Raw genomic sequence first — 23473 nt, 5'->3', positions numbered from 1 at the left:
CGCATTTAGACCGTCGGCTTCCAAACTACTGTACATCCCGATTAAGTTACCTGTACCTGTGGTAAAGCATGGATATCCTTAAACCCGGACTGTTAGGGTGCCTTGAGGACTGAGTTTAGGCACCTCTGGCCTAATGGTGCGTACACATGGTACGATAAAAATGCATGATATGAACAATAACGATATCGTTCCCATCGTTATTATTCAGATCGTTCACTTTTTTGTGCCTTCCAACCCTCAAACGACCAGCGATGCGCAGGCACGTATGGACGATAATGATATCTACCATCAGCCGTGCATGCAGGCCAACCTGGTTGATATCGTCCAGGATATATAGGGACCCACGATTGTTGATCGCGGGTCGCTGGCCCGTCGTTGGTGGTGTGCTGGATGATTGATATCGATCATCCAGCACACCGGGAAAGTGCAGGGCATACTTGTCTACCCACTTGATTCGGCTGGGTGCCTCTCGAAAATCTGGTGCTGCTTCCGGCCCCCCAGAAAGGCAGGCAAGCCTCCCAGCGTCCGCCGACCCCCCCTTAATCGCGTCATTTTGGCCCCGCCCCTGCTTCACAATGCCTGTAATATCGGCATTGTGTAGCAGGGGTGGAGCAAAAAAATTACGCGATTGCGTGGCCCCGCCTCCATTCACAAATGTCCACCATCTGTCCGGCCACGCCCCCTGCCCTGCTGATCTGGCTGCTCCCTACCGAGAGGGGCAGCCAAAAAGTCGGCAACCATGATGCTGGGAGATCTCTCAGCAATATTATCTCAGACTGATCGTACCATGTGTACGCATCATAAGTGCTAAACCTAACAACCATGAAAGAAAACGTCATGTACATACGTCCCAACATGACCCTCTCCAGGAGGGACACAATGCTCTGGTCCTGGACTTCCCTGGTAAGAGGCGGGGCTGCAGCACAGTTCAAAAGTCAAATAGGGAAACCACACCAACTGTCATTTCACACACTGCCAAACATCACTGGCTGGGACTCACTGGCAGTTGGTGTGACTCCCCTATTTGAATTTTGGACTGTGCTGCAGCCCCACCTCTGGTACCGCCACCAATCATAAATTACCAGGGAAGTCCAGGACCAGAACATTGTGTCCCTCCTGGAGAGGGTCATGTTGGGAGATATGCATGTTAAATGTCGACCTTTTGAATGTGTCCACCATTTAACCCTGTTGACTCAAACACGTCTACAGAATAATGTTCACCCTAATGACCATGTCGACCTTTTTTTATTATCTAACGATCGGGTGGTGGGGTGAGGTTTCAACAGGTGACCTGCATGACGGAAGCATGTTCTCCACCACCACCGGCAAGTTTGGCATTACCACCACCTTGCAGGCACCTGTCCTGACCCGTGCCGTGCTGCTAAGCAGGCGGCGGGGGCGCGCAACCCGGTAGAAGGAAGGCGATGCCACGCTGACGTGCGCGTCCCCGCAGGCTGCGTGCTGACGTCGCAAGAAGGAGGAAGTGAAGCGTTCTCTCTCATAATGGCGGAGGTGAGGGCGAAGCTGCGGTTCGGGATGTGAAGGGGAGCGCTCTGGCGGGTTCGCCTCCCTAATTCTCGGCTCGGGTGCGTATGTCCGGCGGCCGGGAGAAGGTGTGCCATGGATGGTGCATGTGCCCAGGTCTGCGCACTAGGTGGTGTATTTCCACAGCCAGGGGGAGGAGAGTGACAGGGAGCCGGCAGCACACCTCACCCTGCCCCAGTAACCTGTATCCTACAGAAAATGCTCTGCCACTTATACTCAGCCCTCATACACTTTATGTCGTGCATTGCTAGGGCAGAGCTTTCTGTATAGCTGCCAGATTGCAGTCAGCTGCCGAGCGTTGTCCCCCCTGTACACGGAATATTGGGACAGGGGCTTGCTGTATAGTTGCTATAGATATATACTATCACTTGCTGCGCATTGCACTATACAGTTAAAACCACCTGCATACATGATCTATTCAGGAGCCTAACCAGTATATGCTTCCTCCATGTCATGCAGCCCCAGCTACTACATCTTCCAATGCCACCTAAATATTTTGGATTCTATTTATTATTTAATTTTTTTTTCTGTCATATGTAAAAATTGATAATGCAAAGGATTGCTAATTATTAATGTTCTGTCATCTTATGATAAAGAATGAACTGTACAACTTTATGGCGTCCCTGCAGTTATAAAGATATTGTCATATATGCACAATTACAATACCTTCTATTTACGGAAGGTATTGTCAGTAGAAGGTATTAATGGTGGGAGCTAGCCATTGTATGGAGCTTCAGGGTTTTGGTGTTTCTAAGTGCTTATTAGAGCCGTAGCTAGGGTAGTGCGGCCGGTGCCATCGCACAGGGCACCACAGATCAGGGGGCGCTGTTTGGGCCAGTTAAATTTCTGTTTTATTATCATTCTTGCTTGTAGCTTCATCTTATTTCATATCCAGCATCTCCTGGCCTCTCCTATCTCTTCCCTGGCCCTTCCACATGAGGCCATGGCCCTTTTTTGGGTGCATTCTGTCCCTTTGAAAAATGAGGGGGGCGCCAATGCTCTTTCTGGCACAGGGCACCAAAAAGTCTAGTTACGGCTCTGGTGCTTATGATACATTGCCATACTTGTGATCTGTTTTGTGTAGTGTTGTAATAGTTCTTACAGGTAATACTACCAAACATGTATCACAGTAGTTTGTAATGGTTACCTATATAGCGTTTATAAATTCAATATATTTCCTATCTGAAAATGGGATTGCTATATTGTTGTGTAATACTTTGCTTGTAAAATAAACAGGGTTGTAACCCTGAGACAGTCCTGTTACCAGTGGTAACTTTATTCATTATAAACTTGTAGTTGATAGAATGTTCTTTGTAATCTCCCTCAAACTCCTCCTATTGCTCAGGTGAGTATACTGGGAAGCTCTTTCTTCATATCATTGCTCCCAGCAATCCAGTCCATTATGGGATGATGTCTGTGGTGCTGTGAAGCCTTTAGAGAAAGTATAGCTCAACTTTAAAGTGCAGTTCACTTCTTTGTGGTGGGCATAGTTATGTCTCCATAATTCCCCCCTGTCACCACTCTGCAAATCCCTGCTTATCTAGATTGCAGGAGAGACAGTGTATGGCCAAGCTCAGTAGTTTCATTCTGGGTATGTTTGCTTACATTTCCCTGAGGGAAATTAGAATTTTTTTGATCTAATTTTTTTTTTTTGTTTTGAGGAAGATTCTGCCTTTCACTGCTAAGCAACTGCTAATAATTCTGGTAGGAGTCCCGCTGTAATATAAAGTTATTTTTCCACCAGGGGGCAGAAGGTTAATAGTTTTGTGACTAGTGAAAAAAATGGCTACTGTAAGAGCTACTTTATATAGACCGGGGAAATCCGAGGTGACTTCTAATATCATTTATTTTATTTTTTTTTGCCAAATGGTAAACCATATTGTGAATACTACCAATATTGTCTTGAAATTTACTAAATATAATGGATAGTGTTGTCTGAATACAGTTGGTAAAGGATGCGGTATGGTAAGCTGACCAGCTTGTAGGCCAAGAACTTTATCTACAGTCACTGCTTATATCTTTTTGTACAGATAATTATAGGTATATTACCTGTCACGTGCATTGCTTACAAATGCAATATGGATATGTGCCAGTCATTACAGTTGTCCATCAACATGGCACAGTTATGTATGTCATTCTCTGCACGCACCTTGAGTCATGAAATAGAATTTGGTAACCTCAGAATCAATAGGTGTTGTATTACCTTGTGTAGCCTTTGGAGGTATGACAATGGAGTGTTGGGAATTATATATTTTAATGAGAACATGAGACCAGATCACGGTGAGCCACTTTTATGAACTGTCTTTAATCTTTATATAGACTGTTTTGTACAGTAACGTAGTATAATGGGTCAGGGCACAAGTTAGTCAATGGTGTTAATAAGTACCTATAAATCTTAGCTAGTGTGTAAGTGCTGATGCTAAAATGCACTTTGCATTTTTATTGAATGACTTTTTAGCCACATGGGGCGGAATTCAATTGATTCCTGCCCCCATCGAGCCCGACGGAGCTATTCAATTCTTGCTCCTGTTGGGCACGATCAGCTGACAGCGCTACATTTCAGCTCGCAGCCCCAGGGGGGTGAGAGCTGAAATGTGCGAAAAGTGACATGTTTGGGGGCCCAAACATCACTTTTCGCGTTCGCGCCCAGCACTTTGGTCGGGTTGAGCTGCTTTATGCAGCTAAACCCGACCACTTTGGGCGCGATCAGCACGAAAATCTGGAACAATTGCATAGCGGCCCGCGATCTCCTGTCACTTTAGACGGGAGATGCGGGCCGCGAAAACAATTGAATTCCGCCCATGATGTCTAAATTAGGTGTGGAAAAAGTTCAGGCATCTAGAAGTATGATGGTAGTGACCAGCTGTTAGAAAACCAACCTCGGAGCTAACTCACTAATTTGTCAGTGTTCCGCATGGGTAGCAGAGATATTCTGTTGCACACTTGAGTCCACAGTGAAACCTCTTTCTCCCTTACTACCCCTACAGTCTTTCACAGTCTTGACCCCTGATTTTGCTTTCCTTTCAGAGCACCATAGACACTCAGTTCATTTTTAGAGGAATATTATCTGAGCACACTTTGCCACCTCTTTGCACCCCCAGACTTTAACAGACACTAGAATATAATGCAATAATGAACTCATGTTAAGAGAGAAGATTTAGTTGATTATTTCTGTCCTCAAGCGGTTGCATTCATGTCATGATTATTATATCCATTTATTTTCTGTACAAAGTTTAAACAAATTTATAAAGTTATATGAAAAGTAAATGAACGTCCATGTAAATTATCACTGATTTAATTCCCATGTGGTGGTCATTTACAATGCACTGTATTGCGATTAAAAACATAGGAAGGTTGAGGCACTCTTATGGTGGGTACACAACTAAGCGATCTGTCTGCAGATGATATTCATTCATACAAACTGAACAACCATCTGCATGCTGCAGCGGGTCCCGGCGGCCGGGGGGGCGTGTCCCGCCCCCCCTCCCCGCAATTATCGCTGTGTGTGTATGGGTGGTCTGCAGATTGCCCGTACACACTTGCCGATGAACAGATATGTCTGCAGGCAGCTGTGCAGCGAAGCCAATGCGATATGTGTGCGAACGACGCCGTTCAGACATATCGCTGGTACACACTGGCTGACGTGCAGCAGATATATTGGCTGATCAATTGATCGGCCAATATATCTGTACCCAGCTATACTGGCTCTCTGAAAATCTCCTTATGTGTTTCCACTGTTTTTTTGTTTTTTTTTTTGTAGTCCCTCAATCCCCCCCCCCCAAATTTTTTTTTTAACAAATGAGTCATTACATAAATCCTTACTTGTATTCAATAGCTCTGCTTCCCTGACGACGGATTCATTTCCGAAACGTAGGAAATAAAGGCATTATTTTAATCTACTAAAGTCTCCCAGTGCCGCCATTATTCACGGATATTACTGGGCTACTATATGACCCTTGGAATGCACGGGAGCACAAAGATTTCTATATAAACAAACTAGTGCCGGATGATTGGATATATTTGAGGACAGACCACTGGTGTGGAAGACGTCCAATGCAAGGCACAGTATCTTCATATTATATGACTTTATATGCCTTAGCTGGATTGACTGGTTATGAGGAATTGATATAATTTTCTTATACCATAACGGCAAGGATTACCTAAACCAAATTATATTGGTCAGATATTGCAACAATACAGATGGCAGGAGCTGACGCTGACACACATCTACATGTCCAGGAATTACTGGAGGTTGACAATAAGGAGCAATTTAGTTACACTGATTCTGAAGTGGATACCATCTTGTTCACTAGTAAGCTAAGTGATGATACCAGCATGAGGTCTAATGAAGATCTATTTAATGAGTGGGTGAAGTTAAAAAAGAAAGAACTTGATTTCTTATATCATGGGATAACGCTGTCAGACCATTAACGGGAGAAAGTAATACCACGTGGCTACCGAATAAAAAATATGCCCACGATAGGGCGATACAGTGTACCCTTACAGTGTATCTAGATAGCTATCTTAATCCGTGTGTACAAAAGATACCTTCCTATGTGAAAGACACTACGTCTTTGATATTTTACAAACTAAGGGAAGGTTTCCCAATAATACTTTATTATGTAGTGCAGATATCAATAGTCTGTACACCAGCATACCACATAATGATGGTATGAAGGCAGTACAGATGCTGATCCAAGATAATGCAGACTATAAAGGTCCCAATGTCCACTTTTTTTTAAAAATTGTTGGAAATGGTATTGAAAAAACACTTATTTTTTGTATGACAATCGATTTTATATACAACTAGCGGGCGTAGCGATGGGGTCAAATGTGGCCCCATCCTACGCCAATGCGTACATGTATATGGTTGAGCAGCAACTTTTTTGCACTGCTCCAATTATACAGAATCATCTGAAAATATACCTACGCTTCATCGATGATTTATTAATTGTTTGGGAGGGTGAAGACTACATGTTGCATGTTGAGGGAATTGTTGGGATACCATAATCGGTCAGGACATGCAGCTCAGCTTACTTATAAAATTAGCTCCCACATGATTACATTTTTGGATGTCAATATATCTTTAAGGGATGGCATATTGTCAACTGCCTTATATGTGAAACCCACCGATAGAAACACCATGTTGCGAAACGATAGCTTTCATCCCCTAGCACTTCGTAAGGGGTTACCATACTCCCAATTGTTACGTATAAAACGCATAACTAGTGATGAACATCAGATGGAAATAGATATGCAACAGATGATACAGAAATTCCAGCTGAGGGGATATGATAAAATTTTTTTGGAGGATACAAAGCAAATTTTTTTTAGCTATACCGAGAGCTGATACATTGAAACCTATACCAAATAAGGATTCATTGCAACATACTATACCTTGGGGTAACACATTTACCACGAAAACTAAAATGGTGGTAAAAAAGGCCAAACAACTATGGCCTCTGATAAACACTGATTCAGAGTTACCATTGTTATTTAATTCTAGAATGATGCCTAGCTATAAAAGAGGACCAAACTTACGTGACCAGTTAGTCAATTATGACATAGCCACTGGATGACGCCGTGGTCTGCACATGCACGGCTCTCATTGCAGGGCATAGTGGGATGCCACAGACGTCATGGATGACGTCACCAAATATGTTCCACTCCCTACGCATGCGCAGAATGGCGATTAACGCCAAAATCAATTTCAGCAATTGCTCATTAGTTCAGTATATAAGGGGCACTCTTTGGGCTATACTACCACCCCTGAGGAGGACGAAAAGCGTTGGGACCACTATTCCAGCCTTTCCCAAGGACTCTGGCTTCTTTGCAGATAAGCACCTTCTTTATTGTTTAAATTACCTTAACATTTGTGTCTATTCCTGTGTTTCATATCCCTTCAAATTGTAATAAATCCCCTTTTTGGTAAAATGATCACTGACAATGGGTTGTTTCTATTTGGTTTAAAGCCTATAACCTGGGGTTACCAAGGGATATCGGAGGAAGTGCTCAGGAATCTTAAAAAAAAAAAAAAAGAAAGTAGTCAGTGCTTTCTTGTACGCAAATATATTATCTGCATTGCCAAAAATTTTCTTATCAAAGAAGTACTACACTATATTACTTACCCCATCTGGCTCTGACCGAGCCCCTTCTTTTAAGGTCTCCAGACACCAGAACATACGGTTCATCCCACTGGTTGGAATATCCATGCAGAGTTTCAGATAAGCCTCAAAGATTTTTTTATTTGGTTCGCACAATTCTACTTTAAGCACGTGCGCTTTACTTAACTTACTGCACTAATAGGCGCAGGTTTTTTCCAAACCCCCCTTTCATACACGTATATGCATCTGGAATGATACAGCCTGCGCTTAACACTTTATACAAAACCCTATAGCTACATAGTGTGCTTTAAAATACCTAAGTACGGCTACTGGGAACTATTGAAATAAACTCCTGATGCTTGGCATTCACCTGAGCTGTTATCGCTCCTGAGGGAAGACCCAGGCACAGAAATAGAAACAGTGGTGCACAGCACTGAACATTATATGTGTATTGGTGAAATGCTTCAAACCAATTCTGTTGGTTCCTGGTAGGTGCAATGGAGATTGTATTGTCAATCAGAATTTCTCATCTCTTTGGGAGGACACAAAGGATGGGTTTCAATTTAACAGGAATTGCCAATGCCCGGCTGCGTACATAAGAGGCGCTTACAGTTGTACCGACATAGCAAGTTTTCCCTTGCACCTCTATAGGGTCGAGGCAAAATTTGTGATGCAGACGCCAGAATGAGCACATCATGCCCGTGTTGGGAATTGAATTCCCCTGCAAACACTTGTTGCATTATGACGACTAGGATTCCAGTGGCACTGACCAGCTTGCTACACAAAGGGGATGGCATCATTGCTGCCCCAGTGGCACCTGTAATTGGCTAGTAATGTGCCTGCAACAGCAATCTGAGGAGCTGCCCAGCACTTCCTTGGCATGTGCCCGACACTGAGATTCCTTCTTAATGGCCCTCTCTACTGTGACATCATTACGTCTTATGTGCGGGGGACGGAGAGCAGCAGTGACTGCCCAGTGCACAGAAGTTATGGCCCTGGCAACGTGGTGTAGGTGGCGATTAGAGAGATTGCAATATGGGAGTGGATAGAATGATGGCGCTTAGAGAAATATTTTAGAACTGCAAACTTTGATTGCACCATGAGTGCAACTGTCAGCTATCTTTAGGCACCCCCGGGGGGACGTTAGGGTTAGGGGCCCCCCCCAGGAGGGTTAGGCTGCGGGGAGGAGGGGGTTGGGTTTAGGCACCCATGGGGGGAGGTTAGGGTTAGGCACCCCTAAGGGGGGGGGAGGTAGGGATAGCCTACTTATCTCCGATGTCGGGATCTTCACCCATCGAGCTCACACCCAGCGGTCATACATAACTATTCCAGATTGATAGTGTACTTTTTATATTTTCCACTGTAACAATGGGATTTGCATATCTAATTTAATCCTATCTGGGTATCCCCAGTCTGCACCTGAAGTCTGCCCTCAAAATATAGCTCACAGGGCTGGTTATTATCCCCATACAAAAAGAAGGAAGTGATGGCTTTTTAGTTAAGTGTTTCTGCCCTAGGTTAATCATCTAGAGCAGATCTTCAATCGGTTTCTACCAGGGATAGTGAAAATACTTATTTGCACTATCTAGTTTTATCAACCACTAATTTATAAAAGGTGGTGGTCGTGGTCTCCAATTAATCTAATAAAACAACTGGCCCGGGTGCCTGTCCTGAGGTACTCTCAAAGATAGACAATGAGATGGCACTCATTGTGATCGACTACTCATGCTGGAGTGCCGTCCCATTGTCTTTTGGCTATATATATTTTACATTTTTCATAAATTCTGAGTTTAAAAAAATATACAGAAGTACAATGGCTAAAGATTTCTGAAGTAACATACCCTAATTATTTAGTAGTTATACATAGCACATTACTATTTATTACATTTCCTGTACTCATGTTGGCAACACCTGACTGGAGACTGGGTGTGGTTCATTAGGTCTACATTGTCCAGCTATACAATGTTTGGGTAGACAATGGAAGATTGACAGGCAATAGATGGTCAGGGACTGAAGGTCGACACACTAAAGGTTGACTGGTAACAAGGTCGACACTCATTCAGTCAAATGGTCGACACATTTAAAGAAAAAAAAAAATATAGGGTTCAGCACTTGCTTCGACGGGTCGACTAGTAACAAGGTCGACAGGCAGTAGTTCGACACTCATATAGTCAAATGGTCGACACTTTTTTTTTTTGTTAGGGTTAGGCACTTACTCCGACTGTTGGGGTTAGGCACCAAGATGGAGGGTTAGGGTAAAGATTAGGGCTAAAAACAAAAAAAACAAAAACAGTGTGGCGACCATTTGCATGTCGACCATATGAGGGTTGAACTAATGACCATGTCGACCTTTATACCAGTCGATCATGTTACCAGTCGACCTTTAGTCTGTGACCTTCAGACCCTGTCTATCTATTGCCTGTCTATCTTCCATTGTCTACCCAAACATTGTCTATCTAGACCAGGGGTCAGGGAACTTTTTTTTACCTTTTACCCCAAAATATATTTAGATACGCCGACGTTACCCCCTTGATTTGAAAGGAAGGAAATCATATAGTAGTTCCCCCATATAATGCCCCTGTAGTAGTGCCCCCATATAATGCCCCTGTAGTGCCGCTTGAACAAAAAAAAAACCACTTACCTCCTGCATCTGTTTTCGTCCTGTCTGCCCGGCTGCTCCTCGGAACTATGGGAGAGACGTCATGACGTCTCTACCACGTCTCTCCCGTAGTGCGCATGGAGAGAGGCGGAAGCTGGAGTTCAGAAGAGAACTCCAGCCTCCGGCTAACAGGGCGCTGCAGGGAAGGAGCCTGGCGCCCGCTGGTAATAACATCTCAGTGGGTGTCTGACTTAGAGCCTCCCTGCGGCACAGCCGGGCATGCATATGAATCATTCTATATTATAGAATGATTTATATGGATCCCCGGCTGTCCGTCCATTACCCCCAGGAATTTCATGTTTACCCTATGTGGGGTAATTTACCCCCTGTTCCCCGACCACTGATCTAGACAATGTAGACCTAATGACCGGATACCCTGGAGTCTGTATAAACTGATTTGTCATTTTCACATGTAGAAATGATTCATGTCTCTAAAAGGGTTTTGAACATAAGCATGGACTTAAGATTTTTTTTTTCTCTCAATTTAATAGTGTCATAGACTTAACTAATGCTAAAAATAAATGTTAAAATTTCAAATTATCTAAATGTTCAGAATTAATAAAATGAAAATGCAAAAGCACAGTGAAAATACTATTTTTTGTGTCACCTATATTTGCGCAGATGCAACCCTTTTTAAGAAAATATGCATAAATTTCAGATAGTGCTGTTTGCACCGGCACAAAACATTCTGTTTGGAGGAGCTGAGGGGACCCTGGGTTGTCATTTGCTTTACAGTCCCTATGCCCAATCAGTGTCTGAGTCTAAATAGAGTAGAATTATAAGAGAAGAGCTGAAAAGTGTAACTTAGTGATTAGGTTAAGGTGCGTATTCACTAGCAGATAGTGAAACGATAGTACGATTACAATATTGTGATCGTACAGTCGTTCCTCTTCCCCTGCAGTGCCTACACTGAGTGAATAGTCGTTCAGTGTAGGCACCCTCCCTCATCCCTTAACCTGGTCAATCTGTCGTTATCGGCAGATCAATCAGCATGTCCAGTCGATGATTGATGTAGAAAACGACCAGCGGTAGCGCACAATGCTGGTCGTTTTCGGTATTTTCATACCCGATTAATGAGCGATTGCACAATTACAATGTCTTAAGCTGGCCACACACTAGATCAACTTACATCCAAGCAGCCAACTAGTTGATTGGTTGGAATAAAAATCTGTTAACGTATGGGAGTAACTGATGATCAGCAATTTGCATCTAAATGCCAGAAAACAGATGAAAATGGACGTCAGACAAGTTTGTTAAATATTTGATCTAAACCATTTGTTCAAACAACAGTTTTTGTCCATTTTCCGGCGTTTGGGAGCAAATTGCTGATTGGCATTTGCTTTCATACCTTACCAGATTTTCATTCCAACCAATCAACTAGTTGGCTGGTTGGACAGATAATCTTTAGATGTGTGGCCAGCTTTAATCGTGCAATCGCTCATTAATATCTGCTAGTTGATACGCGGCTTAAGACTGGTCTTTTGAAATTACATTTTTGCTATGGACTTTTCCAGTGAGACCCATAAGATGCAGACGTGACTGGATCAGTGTGAAAAAGAAAAACGTTTCAAACTATTGAACACATTTGTGCTTATAGAAAGGCTTTAAAAAAATAGACAATTTAAAATTTATTAAATTTCTTTTTAAATTAGAGCAGTTTTGCAACTTATTTATTACTATTTTACTTTGTTAAGGAAAAATATCAAAGACTTGTGCATCTCATATGTTGATGTACAGATGGCTGTGTTTAATTCTAGTCCGTTGCCTCCTTGATTTCCACCCAATGACAAATACACTTATTACTGTCAGTTCCTTTCTGAATGGCTCCTTTCCTTAAATTACTTTTCCTTTTATATTATTGGAAATCCCTTTCTCATATCGTGTAACACTTTTCTAGGAGAGGTTGTTAACAGATTGTTTTCTTAAAGACAACTGCAGATCCTTAGAGGTGTATTCCCATAATACAAGAGAATTAGAACATCTTGGAATAAGAATAGCTGAACTGCTAACAAGTACATATGGACCAAAGTACTTATCTATAAATGTTATACCATAATAGTCTACATTCTAGCACCCTGCACCTATCACAGCCTGTGCGGTTCCTCTATCCTGCCTGGGGTGTTGCTCTCTGCTCTGGTGCTTCTAGCATACTTAGCTGATGCAACAAACTGCTGAAATATAGCAGGTTGTGTGTTAGAAGTACTAGAGCAGAGTGTGACACCCCAGGCAGGCTAGAGGAACTGCACAGATTGTGACAGGTACAGGGTGCTAGAACGAACACTACATAAGTAAATTGTAAATGTGATTTGTATGGATATCTGATTAGCACTGATACTACTCCAGAGTCCTTGTATTTGGCAGGATGATAGTCATGACTCTCCATTCTATCCTCACCAGACAGACAAGCCATGGATGAGATGAGGTAACTGCAAACCTGTGTATAAAACCACTTTTCAATGGATACAAAGTACAAAGAAGACCTCTTCAGAAAATATGTACAGTTCCATGAGTCCAAACTGGAAGCGTCAGACAGTAAACAGCGAGCCATTAGCGATGAATACCTTCGCACCGCCGCCTCTGCCTTACTCAGCCTGCCGAAAATTGATCCCATATATCGATTTCGGCTGATCAGGTTCTACGAAGTTTGTGAGAATTCCCTGAAATCCATGCGGACTTCTAATTTACGCTCCCTCCATAATGCTGCAGCTATGCTGGAGACCATCGGCATTAATCTCTTCTTATATCCTTGGAAGAAAGAATACAAAAATATCAAGGTGAGGAAAGCCCTTGCACGGCTTTAGTTTTATCTAGTTGTAGTAATTGGTTAATAAACATGTTACTGGATTGAAATTACAATGCTGTAAAAAATCTTCCCTTTTAAAGATGTTAACAATACCCTTCTTAAACACAAGACTAAAACCTAGATATTGTGTGTTTTTGCAGCAGATTTCCCAAATCGTAATTACAGGCCTGAGCTTTAAATTGTTCATGATACTTCTATCCATGATCATATTTTTTTTTTTCATAGCTTATTAAATTAATGCATAGTTGGCTAGTCTTGTTCTACATCCAGTTCCCTTGTTTCTCTCATGAAATGTTTTATATGAATAGTGGGATGTTACATTTAATATTGAGGTTAAACAAAGAATAATCAGTGACCGCGCTGAGCGGAAAAATTTGTGGGCCAGGGACCCCTCACTTTAAAAAAATCGGGGTCCTACTCCACTGTTTCTGGGTGCCATCACATATTATGGGGGGTGAGGGCAGGCAGCAGTTGGGGTAGAGCTAGGGGTAAAGGCAGAGAGAAGTTGGGATAGATGTAGGGGTAGAGGGCAGTAAGGGCAGGCAGTGCTGAGGGTAGGGAGGGGGTAAGGGCAGACAGCAGTTGCAACAGTGCTGGATGTCAAGGAGGGGGCAGTGCTGGGGTGGAGAGGGGGCAAAGGTAGATAGCTGGTGCAGTACAGGGGGCAATGGCATTGCACAAACTGGTCCCACCACACAATGGCAGCACCCTGGAGCAATTAAGACGGGGCATCCGTCCCCACTCCTCCGGCTTTCCCCTAGTCGGTAAGGCCTCCACACGTTATCCGTCCCACCCAAACTTGTAAACCATGTGACAGCAGGGGTCCACAGGAGCCAGAGGTGAGCAGGAGGGCAATGTGAGGCTGAATATATAGATCAGAGAATGTGGCGTATTGGCAAGACAGCAGAGGGGTTGTGAGGATATTAACGCTATCCTGTGCTGCCTACACCCAGCCCTGCCGCACTGCCCCTCATTAGCCGAGGCAACAGGTTACATACCTTCTAAGCTGCCCCTTTGTTCTCCCCAGCAAGCTGCAGTCAGGACCGGGAAGCACATGCTGGGGCTGCCGCCTCTCTGGGCTGGCTCCAGGCTCCTCGTGCACAGACCCCCTACCTCCCCCTCCCTTACTGTGGTGGCATTAGGCCTGGCCCTGCTCATTATGTCCTCCGATAGATAGCGAGCCGGGAAGGGGCGGGCATCCTCATTGGACAAGGAGATGCTGCTGCCCGAATATGATTGGTTTGGGAAGATGCTGGGGAAGATACTTTGCCAGTGCTTCCTGCCGGACCCACTCACTTTTTAAAAAGTGAGTCGCTCATTGCCCGTAGTGTGTAATTACGTGCTTTTGCGATTACAACTAATACTGTATAGAAACTGTAGACATTTTGAATCATTTTTCCATTCATTGTACAGTAAACATTGTATTAAAGTCGGTTATATACAATGACATTAGTCTGTAGTGTGCTATAAGCTGTCAGCTCCATTTCCTTTAAGTTAATTGTCTCTCACAAATTATTTCCCTATTCAATTATCTAAAACTAGTTGGATCTGTTATACAATAAAATACAAACAAAAATACTGCTTTATAAGAACACATTAGCAGCACCTATTCTCAGGAGCATGCCTATACCCACACATACATGCCTTCATGTTTAGTTACATAATTAGTACATATCATAATAAGCAGACACTAACCTGAAATATTAATTCATTTATAGTTGTGATGGGAATTCAGTAACAGTGCTATGCCTGGATGCATGCACCCTACATCCTAAAAATACTGTTTTTTTTTTTTTTGTTGGTTTTTTACACTGTAACATCTGTGACCCTTCAAGTTTCCTATATGATGCAAATAGTGCTTGCTAAACTATAAACCCAACCGATAAAGTAGTGCATTGTTTTAATGTTACCAAACCGTAAGACAGGTAGGCAATCTCAAGGGTCACAGACGCTGTATAGAGCGATGATGCGGAACTGGCAAGTTTATGATAAATTCCCCCCCAAAAACAAACCCAATAATAGAAATATATCGTTAACCAATTATTTAAAACTAGTTTAATTGACTCGGCATGTGCCAAGTCACCTTAGGCCCCACACCAGCTCGGTACAGCCCAGTTTTATCCTGTCTCTTTACCAGCACTCCCACTCCCTCCGATACTTACCTCGGCAGCTGGTCCTCCTCTCCTGTCTTCGTTGTGGGAGCAGTTTTGGGGATGATAAAACATAACTATAGCAATAAGCTTAAATGGGTGTATGAATTTAAGGACAGTTGGTATCTGAGTAATGTGTCGGTGTGCACTAGGCTGATGTACTGTGTGCTCAGACGGGGATCGCTGGAGGGTCGAGTTTTCACTCCCCCACTTCAGCAGATGAGATTTTAATACATCTCATTGGTTCTGCTTCGCCTCTGTAAAGAGGCGAAGCGGGAAGAGTTATAGCTGCACGATCTGTGCTGCTATAATACAGCCATGGCCAAAAGTTTTGAGAATGACACAAGTATTGGTTTTCACAAAGTTTACTTCAGTATTTTTAGACCTTTTTGTCAGATGTCACTATGGTATACTGAAGTAAAATTACAAGCATTTCATAAAAGGCTTTTATTGACAATTACATTTAAGTTTATGCAAAGTGTCAATATTTGTGTTGACCCTTCTTTTTCAAGACCTCTGCAATGCGCCCTGGCATGCTGTCAATCAACTTCTGGGCCACATACTGACTGACTGGCTGCCCTTTCTTGCCTAATCAATGCTTGGAGTTTGTCAGAACTTGAGGATGGACCACAAGTTCTCAATGTGATTAAGGTCTTTGGAGCTTCCTGGCCATGGACCCAAAATTTTGATGTTTTGTTCCCCGAGCCACTTGGAGCACCTTGCCATAAGGCAAAAGTGATAACTATCATGCTGGAAAAGGCATTCTTCATCACCAAACTGTTCTTGGATGGTTGGGAGAAGTTGTTCTTGGAGGATTTTTTGGTACCATTCTTTATTCATGGCTGTGTTCTTAGGCAAAATTGTGAGTGATCCCACTCCCTTGGCTGAGAAGCAACCCCACACATGAATGTCTCAGGATGCTTTACTGTTGGCATGACACAGGATGAAGACTTTTGGAAGATGGCCTGGTGTCAAGAAGGGCAGCAAAGAAGCCACTTCTCTCCAGGGACAGACTGATATTCAGCAAAAGGTACAGGGAATGGACTGCGGAGGGCTGGGGTAAAGGTTGTTTTTTTTTTTATCTGATGAATCCCCAGATTGTTTGGGGCACCTGGAATAACATTTGTCCGGAGAAGGAAAGGTGAGCGCTACCATCAGTCATGTCATGCCAACAGTAAAGCATCCGGAGACAATTCATGTGTGGGGTTGCTTCTCAGGCAAAATTGTGAGTGATCCCACTCCGTTGGCTAAGAACACAGCCATGAATAAAGAATGGTACCAAAACATCCTCCAAGAGCAATTTTTCCCAACCATCCAAGAACAGTTTGGTGAGGAACAATGCCTTTTCCAGCATGATGGAGCACCTTGCCAGAAGGCAAAAAAGTGATAACTAAGTGGCTTGGGGAACAAAACATCGAAATTTTGGGTCCATGGCCAGGAAACTCCCCAGACCTTAATCCCATTGAGAACTTGTGGTCAATCCTCAAGAGAAGGGTGGACAAACAAAAGCCCACAAACTCCAAGCATTGATTAGGCAAGAATGGGCGGCCATCAGTCAGTATGTGGCCCAGAAGTTGATTGACAGCATGCCAGGGGGAACTGCAGAGGTCTTGAAAAAGAAGGGTCAACACTGCAAATATTGACTTTGCATAAACTTAATGTAATTGTTAATAAAAGCTTGTAATTTTACTTCAGAATACCATAGTAACATCTGACAAAAAGGTCTAAAAACACTGAAGCAGCAAACTTTGTGAAAACCAATACTTGTGTCATTCTCAAAACTTTTCGCCATGGCTGTACATCCTCCCCTCTCTGCCTGCAAGTAAAGTATTTATTAAAAAAAGAAGAAAGATTTTCACCCAGTTTCCCCTGCTGAAAGTACAGATTAAAAATATTTGTTACCTGTCACGCAAACATGTATTTGCATGGCTGTTGATTAAGCAAATAGAGTATGATCATGTTATTTAGGGTGACCATATTACTATTCTAGCCTTGACTGAAGCCCTGCGCAATGGCTATAGTTACTAGGTTATGATATGTGAAGTGGTAAATAACAATTAAAAATGTCAGCTTTTTTAAAACTATACAGTGAAATTTATCAGTATATTGCCATATGTGAACTTTCATATATCTTCTGAGAATCTTTGACAAATTATTTAATATTATTCTATTGTACCTTAATGCTATTTTTGTTTTTATGTACTAGACATACACTGGGCCATTTGTTTACTATGTGAGATCTGCTTTAATCGATGAAGACATCTTGCATATTTTGAATAATATGGGTTATGTACAAGAACTGGGCACAGTCTACAGACTAAAAGAACATGTAGACACCACTCAAGTCAAGAGAGTTTCCTTTGAACTTTTTCTAGCAAGAGTTGAATGTGAACTCCTACTCGAAATCTATCTGCAAGTGAAGGATAAAGGCTACTTGGAGCTTGATGTAGTAAATGAGCGAAGGAACAGTAACGAAGATGTTAGAGGGTGCACAGATGAAATGAAGAGGCGTTCTGAGTGTAAAGAATCCTTAAACATATCCATGGCGAGGATGGTCCTTCAGAAATCTGCCAGTGAGAGAGCTCCTTCAAAGGATTATTTTAAACAGAAAGTAACCAAACCATCTAAGTCAGTTGATGCGTATGATAGCTACTGGGATAGCAAAAATAAGCCACCTCTGACAGCCCCTCTTAGCCTGAGAAAAGAAGCCATTTTGGTAGATGGAGAAGATGACCTCAAAAATGAAATCATGCGTCCTTCGTCCTCTTTGCTAACCATGTCTAGCTCTCTGCATGGCTGCTCCGATGAATTTTTAAATCTTTCGTCCAACCCTAATGGACTTTTACGAGCGAATGCAACATTTGGTTATTTTCCTAATGAAGATGATGTAGATTTATATACGGACATGGATTCTAGAATGTTAAATGTCAAAAGGCAAGAGCTTGCTAAGCCCGATGTCTGGCTATTTGAAAACAAGATGAATCCGTCTTATCATAAGCGTTCGCATGTAGCCAAAGAGACCGTTTTGATGAAGTGCCAAAATTGTGGTGTATCCTCCAGTGGCTCTATATGCCAAAAGTGTGACAGTATGCTTATTTATAGACCAGACTGTCCTCTACTCAAACAGAGCAACTTGCCTATCAAAACTTCTGTTCAAAATGACAGTTACTCCTCTGGCTCAGTGTTGCGGGAGAAACCTTCCTATGTGACATCGTCCCAAGACAGGGTTTCTCAGCAAAACCCCAAAATGAAGCCTTCCACAACACTCCGCTGTGGCTTTTGCAACCGAGCCGGGGCTTCCAACACCTGCACAGTCTGTTCCAAAGTCTCGTGCGATGCTTGTGTTGTTGCTTATTCCCATGAATATTGTTGCAGAAAAAGCGATCACCATAAATTTGCATCAAACAATCAACTTAATTATAAATCCTCCCAACTATCACATGTTGTGTACAGATAAACTTGCTTAAACTTGCACCTATTATTGTGGGTTTTTTTTTTTTTTTTTCTTTAAGGGCTAAGGGACCGGACCTCCAGACTGGAATTTACCACTGACCGCTAGAACAAAAACCAGACTGGTTCAGGGGGAGATTACAATCAGTGCTTTGTGGTTACTCCTAGTCATTGCTGCTACACCATGGAGCAATAAATCCTTGTAGGCTTGCTATTTAAATTAAAGTTCCTTAAGGAGAGAAACTGATGCATATTTTAGAGAGAGAAAAGAAAAGTATTATATATTAAAAAAAAAAAAAAGTTATTATGTGGTTTTGCCTCTGGTAATAAATTCAAACAGTCAAATGAAAATATGCTTAGCCCCCCTTTCCAAATATTGCTATTAATTTCTATAGCAAGTGGGCACTTCTGAGGATTTGTTTGGTAAGCACATGTAAAATTCTAAATTTTAAGAGACTTATTTTTTTATTTTGCCGATGTATATTCCTATACATATGTTGGTCCCAACTGCTTAATGCATTTTTAATTTGAAGAAAGACATTTTGTGGCAACTGTAAGCAAAATTATGAGTTTCTTAATCACGTTACTCTACTTCGCTGTTGATGTCTAGTTTGCATGTAGTATCCCCACAAAGTGGTATTTAAGATTGTGTCTGGCTTTGTCCTAAGAAGGCTGTGCCCTGTTTTCTAATCTATAGCCGTTTGACGGTGTATACTGTAGGTAAGTTATTGGGTAACTATTTTTAGTTTGGGAAGTATTGCAGAAAAAGGCTAGTGTATAAAAGAACAGGTTGCTCTCTAAAATTCATTGTGTTCACCACTGTGTTGCAGAGGAACGTACTAACATTGTATCTAAAAATGCGATATGCAAATCGTTCATAATTTGTTATTTTTGCATTTAATAATATACACAACCCTTTGGCAATTTACCCAACTATACCAGTTTGCTGTATTGGCCACTTAATACAAATGAGTTTCCTGTTTGGGCTAAGTTAGTAGTAATATACATAAGAGCAGTACACTACTGTTGGAGACTTTTGGGGACCCTGCAGATTGGAAGGATAAGGACAGGAAGGAAGCTACTCAATGCTTGAACCTTTACTTATGGATGTTAATTTAATGCTAGCTTTAAACATTAGTTGCCTTTTCAGCCACCTGAAGCCATGGTGACGTGTAGTTGAGATAAAGCCACTGTTTGTTGGGGGGGTGGAAAAAAATGGGGGATTTTGTTTCATGTCATTTATCTCTGCAGAGTTAGAAGTGGCCTCTTTCTTGTCCTTTACTGTGAAGCGTATATAAGACACATTGACAGTGCCATTTAAATGTATTTAGTAGTAATCCCCTTTCTTAGGGGGCGATTCAATGCAGAATGAGGTGAATAGTGCGTGGGAAGTTGGCACTGGAGCTATTTCTCCTCTGTTTAGTCCGACTATAACAATTCGGAGAATGCCGATTCTTCATAACCTGCGAATCTGCATCCTCCGACTAAGGTTCCAGCCTTGAGGCTTAGTGCTGCGCTAAGTCAGCAAACAGCCTCGCGGCCGGCATTTTAGTCGGATTTCTGCTTTCACCCACAGGAGGGTGCGAGAAGATATCTTTTAGTCGACCTAACAGCGCGCTTAATTGAATAGCTCCGGGAACTCCTTCCCGTTGCTATCAACAGCGTACTGAATTGAATCTGTCTCATATAGTGATTTCAGAATGCACAGATTTATAGGGTCTACAACAAGGCTTCTCATCTCCAGTCCTAAAGTATAACAGGTCATGTTTTTGTGGATGTCTTTAATCGGGGACAGGTGAGTTACTCTATTTTGTTGGGTCAGTAATTATATCGCCTGTTTCTAAAGACTGAAATTTCTTAGAACCTGCTTAGCCTGGTGTGGCATATGGATTTCTAAATTAGTCAGCAATTTGCCCATTGATACAAATATAACCCAGATTATCATGCATTATGTGTTAAGCACATGTGTTATATAATTTTTTTGACAATCACTACTGGTTTTGGATAAGTCTCATACTTATGTCTATGGATTGTTTCTGTTTACAGGCTGCAAGTTAGACATTTTGCATAATGGGCGTGTATAAGGTAACTGCCTAAATATTAATTGCCTTGCACATTAGCTTTTGTACAGCCCATATATTTTCTTAATACTAGCGAAATCTATCAAAGGTCATAGAAGGTTTTGTATGTGGAAAATTGATAGTAAAGCAGATTTTTGCACCACTAATACAATTACTATTGTCTTGTCATATCACTAGGTGGCAGAACAATGACATGTAATCAGGCATAATGTAGATGTATGTTCAGTAGAAGGGAAATTAAAAACAAAACGGGTTGTCGAGTATCCATGATGGCATATAAAGTTCATCAATGCAGATGATTTAATAATCTAATGGAAAATCAAAATGCAGTAAAGCAAAAAAGTGAACTGGTATTTTGTTTAAAAAGTTGCAGTTCTGCAGACTTCGCTTTTTCCACTCCTAGGTCTCTGCAAAGAAAATGACTCCAACTTTAGTTGAGCTTGTATCCTAGACAAATTGCTAATGACCAGTACAACAACTTCAGTGTAGTAAACTGCATTATCATCCTGTATTATAAATACAGCTATTCATTGTGCCATATTAAATCCATTGAATTTCTTGCAAGTGATCTTTTTTTTTTTTTTTTTTCCTCTCTCAAGTGCCGAAAGGAGTTTAAGTCATTATAAAATGCTTTTTGTGTACTCAAAACAAAATTCACATTTTGTAGCACAGTGGACAAGCACTTTGGGGGGGCCTCAATCAATACATATGAGGCACAAAGAATGGCCGCTGCCACAATTTTCATTTAGATACCCAAATAAAAAGAAATGTAAAGTGTCTTTCCAAGCATGGTATACTGGTACGGAATATTGACTTGTGTTCCACTTCTGCTACAGCAACTATTGTTGATATATACAGATAAGCACAGTCATTATGATACAACTTAATGTATTTTATAGTGACTAACCATGTAGAAAACCTCCCAGAACCCTCTGCAGGCCTCATACCCTACGTACAATATTTAGCTGTGAAATAGGAGAAAATGAAAGAATTTAGCTTAGAAAAACTAAGCCCATTTTTTTTTTTTTTTTTTTTTTTTCCCTCCTGGAAAAAAATTAGCTTGACGCACATTATCAAATTAAAAACAGTTGGTCACTGACACTAATGCTTGCAATTGCTCGTCACTTACAGTAATATAAAATCATGGATGACATCCATTCTAGTTAGTGTAAAGGACGTACAGATGTGTCCACATACATCTATCTTTCGTGCACTACAAGTAGCGTTACATAATGCATGAACGCCCTGTGACTCTGTAGCGCCAAGCGTCTTTTTGTGCGACTTTACCGTCCGGTGTATCTCATTCGCACAGCGATGCGAACAGGACGCACAACATCTTCTGATTAAAATGATATGCAGCATGCCTATATTCAGTGCACTGTGGGTGTATCCGTATGCACAATGTTACGTTAGTGACACTGTAACGTAGTGGTTTTTTTTACACCCGAAGTTGCGCACAGAACATAGGCATGCTGCATATCATTTTAATCAGCAGAAGCTTATTCGTACTGTTCACATTACTGTTCGAATAAGAAGGTAAAAAGTTGCACGATAAGACTTCATGCGTTGCTGTCATGCCACGGCTAGAAGGGCTGTTTCTAGCGCAAGGAGGCTAGATTTATGTGGACACATCTGTATGAGCACTACAATTGAGTCACTGTAGATGGGTTACTGGTTATATGGGGGATAGCTACGATTGTTCAATAGTCATGATGTCTACATCTATTATGGGGACACTGATATGGTGGTGCTGTTATAGCAAAACAGTTGTAACACTATGAACAAAATTTTAAAGGGGACACCATTATAAGTTTAAATATGCTGGTAAAACAACATGTATATATCTATACTGCCGTCCCTTTTAAAATACCATTAGCAGCATTGCAACTGTGTTGCTATATTCGCACCAGTATATCAGTGTCCCCATAGAGCAGGGATGGCCAGACTTTTGGACTTGATCTACTCCAAAGGGCCAAAATCTTTCATGATCTACCAATTGGGGACATGTGCGAGTGCCTGATAAAAGGGGGCGTGGCCTTTCTACAAAGGGCATAGGGACTGTCCTATATATCAAAATAAGGCACTGCGCTCATGAAAACCCAGAAGTATTGGCATGGCAGATACAACAATCAAGACGCGTGTCTTGATATATCTGCCATGCCAATACCTCCAGGGTTTTCATGAGCACAGTGCCTTTACATTCCTGCTTACTTAAATGTAATCAGATCTCCCCATTTCCCTTGCTTGCTCATTAAACCTCATCCACATGAACATTAAAAATCTCACCAAAATGCCTCTCCCTTCCCTACTTATTATTATGTTGGAGCAGATGAGTGAGAGCAGATTCTCCTGGGTCTCCTCCACTTGCAATTTTATGAACCGTAATCTCCCTGTGCTATACAGAGGACACATGACTCAGATGCAAGTGCCACTTTGACACTGACCTGTTTTACTGAAGGCCCCCATACATCAGAGATTGATTGCAGCAATCGTGCAATTTGCAATCGATTGAAAAAGGGAAAGATTTTTATACACAATCGATTGCAAATTGCACGATTGCTGCAATCAATCTCTGATGTATGGGGGCCTTTAGTTTTAATATTTATTTTTTTTTAATCCCATTTCTCTGACCACTTTCCTCAGCCAGGTGCCCTGATAGGAGTCTCCACTGAAGCTGACCC

The 23473-nt window shown here is 41.9% G+C and overlaps 1 protein-coding gene across 4 annotated transcripts; it reads left to right on the top strand.

Annotated features, from left to right (window-relative positions):
- The first annotated feature begins 1375 nt into the window (after positions 1-1375).
- On the top strand, positions 1376-18733 carry SPATA2 (spermatogenesis associated 2). 4 transcript variants are annotated; one of them, XM_088472133.1, is made up of 3 exons: positions 1376-1512; positions 12706-13082; positions 17468-18733. In XM_088472133.1, the coding sequence occupies exons 2-3, from the start codon at positions 12765-12767 to the stop codon at positions 18716-18718; spliced, it is 1569 nt and encodes a 522-aa protein (XP_088328259.1). In that variant the 5' UTR covers positions 1376-1512; positions 12706-12764; the 3' UTR covers positions 18719-18733. The 4 variants fall into 4 exon arrangements, with proteins under 4 accessions (XP_088328259.1, XP_088328258.1, XP_088328257.1 ...); XM_088472132.1 differs by having other exon boundaries at positions 1376-1586; positions 12710-13082; XM_088472131.1 differs by having other exon boundaries at positions 1376-1586.
- Positions 18734-23473: the final 4740 nt, after the last annotated feature.

The sequence above is a fragment of the Taudactylus pleione genome, unplaced genomic scaffold, assembly GCF_031769625.1.
Source record: "Taudactylus pleione unplaced genomic scaffold, aTauple2 ptg000121l, whole genome shotgun sequence".
In the NCBI taxonomy this organism is placed as follows: Eukaryota; Metazoa; Chordata; class Amphibia; order Anura; family Myobatrachidae; genus Taudactylus; species Taudactylus pleione.
This window is presented reverse-complemented; position numbering and strand designations above follow the sequence as displayed.

Bases quoted from the DNA above. Each gene is read 5' to 3' on its own strand.
- SPATA2 (XM_088472133.1), top strand. From the start codon at position 12,765: ATGGATACAAAGTACAAAGAAGACCTCTTCAGAAAATATGTACAGTTC. The intron at 13,083-17,467 runs GTGAGGAAAGCC...TTTATGTACTAG, and splicing joins AAGAATACAAAAATATCAAG to ACATACACTGGGCCATTTGT.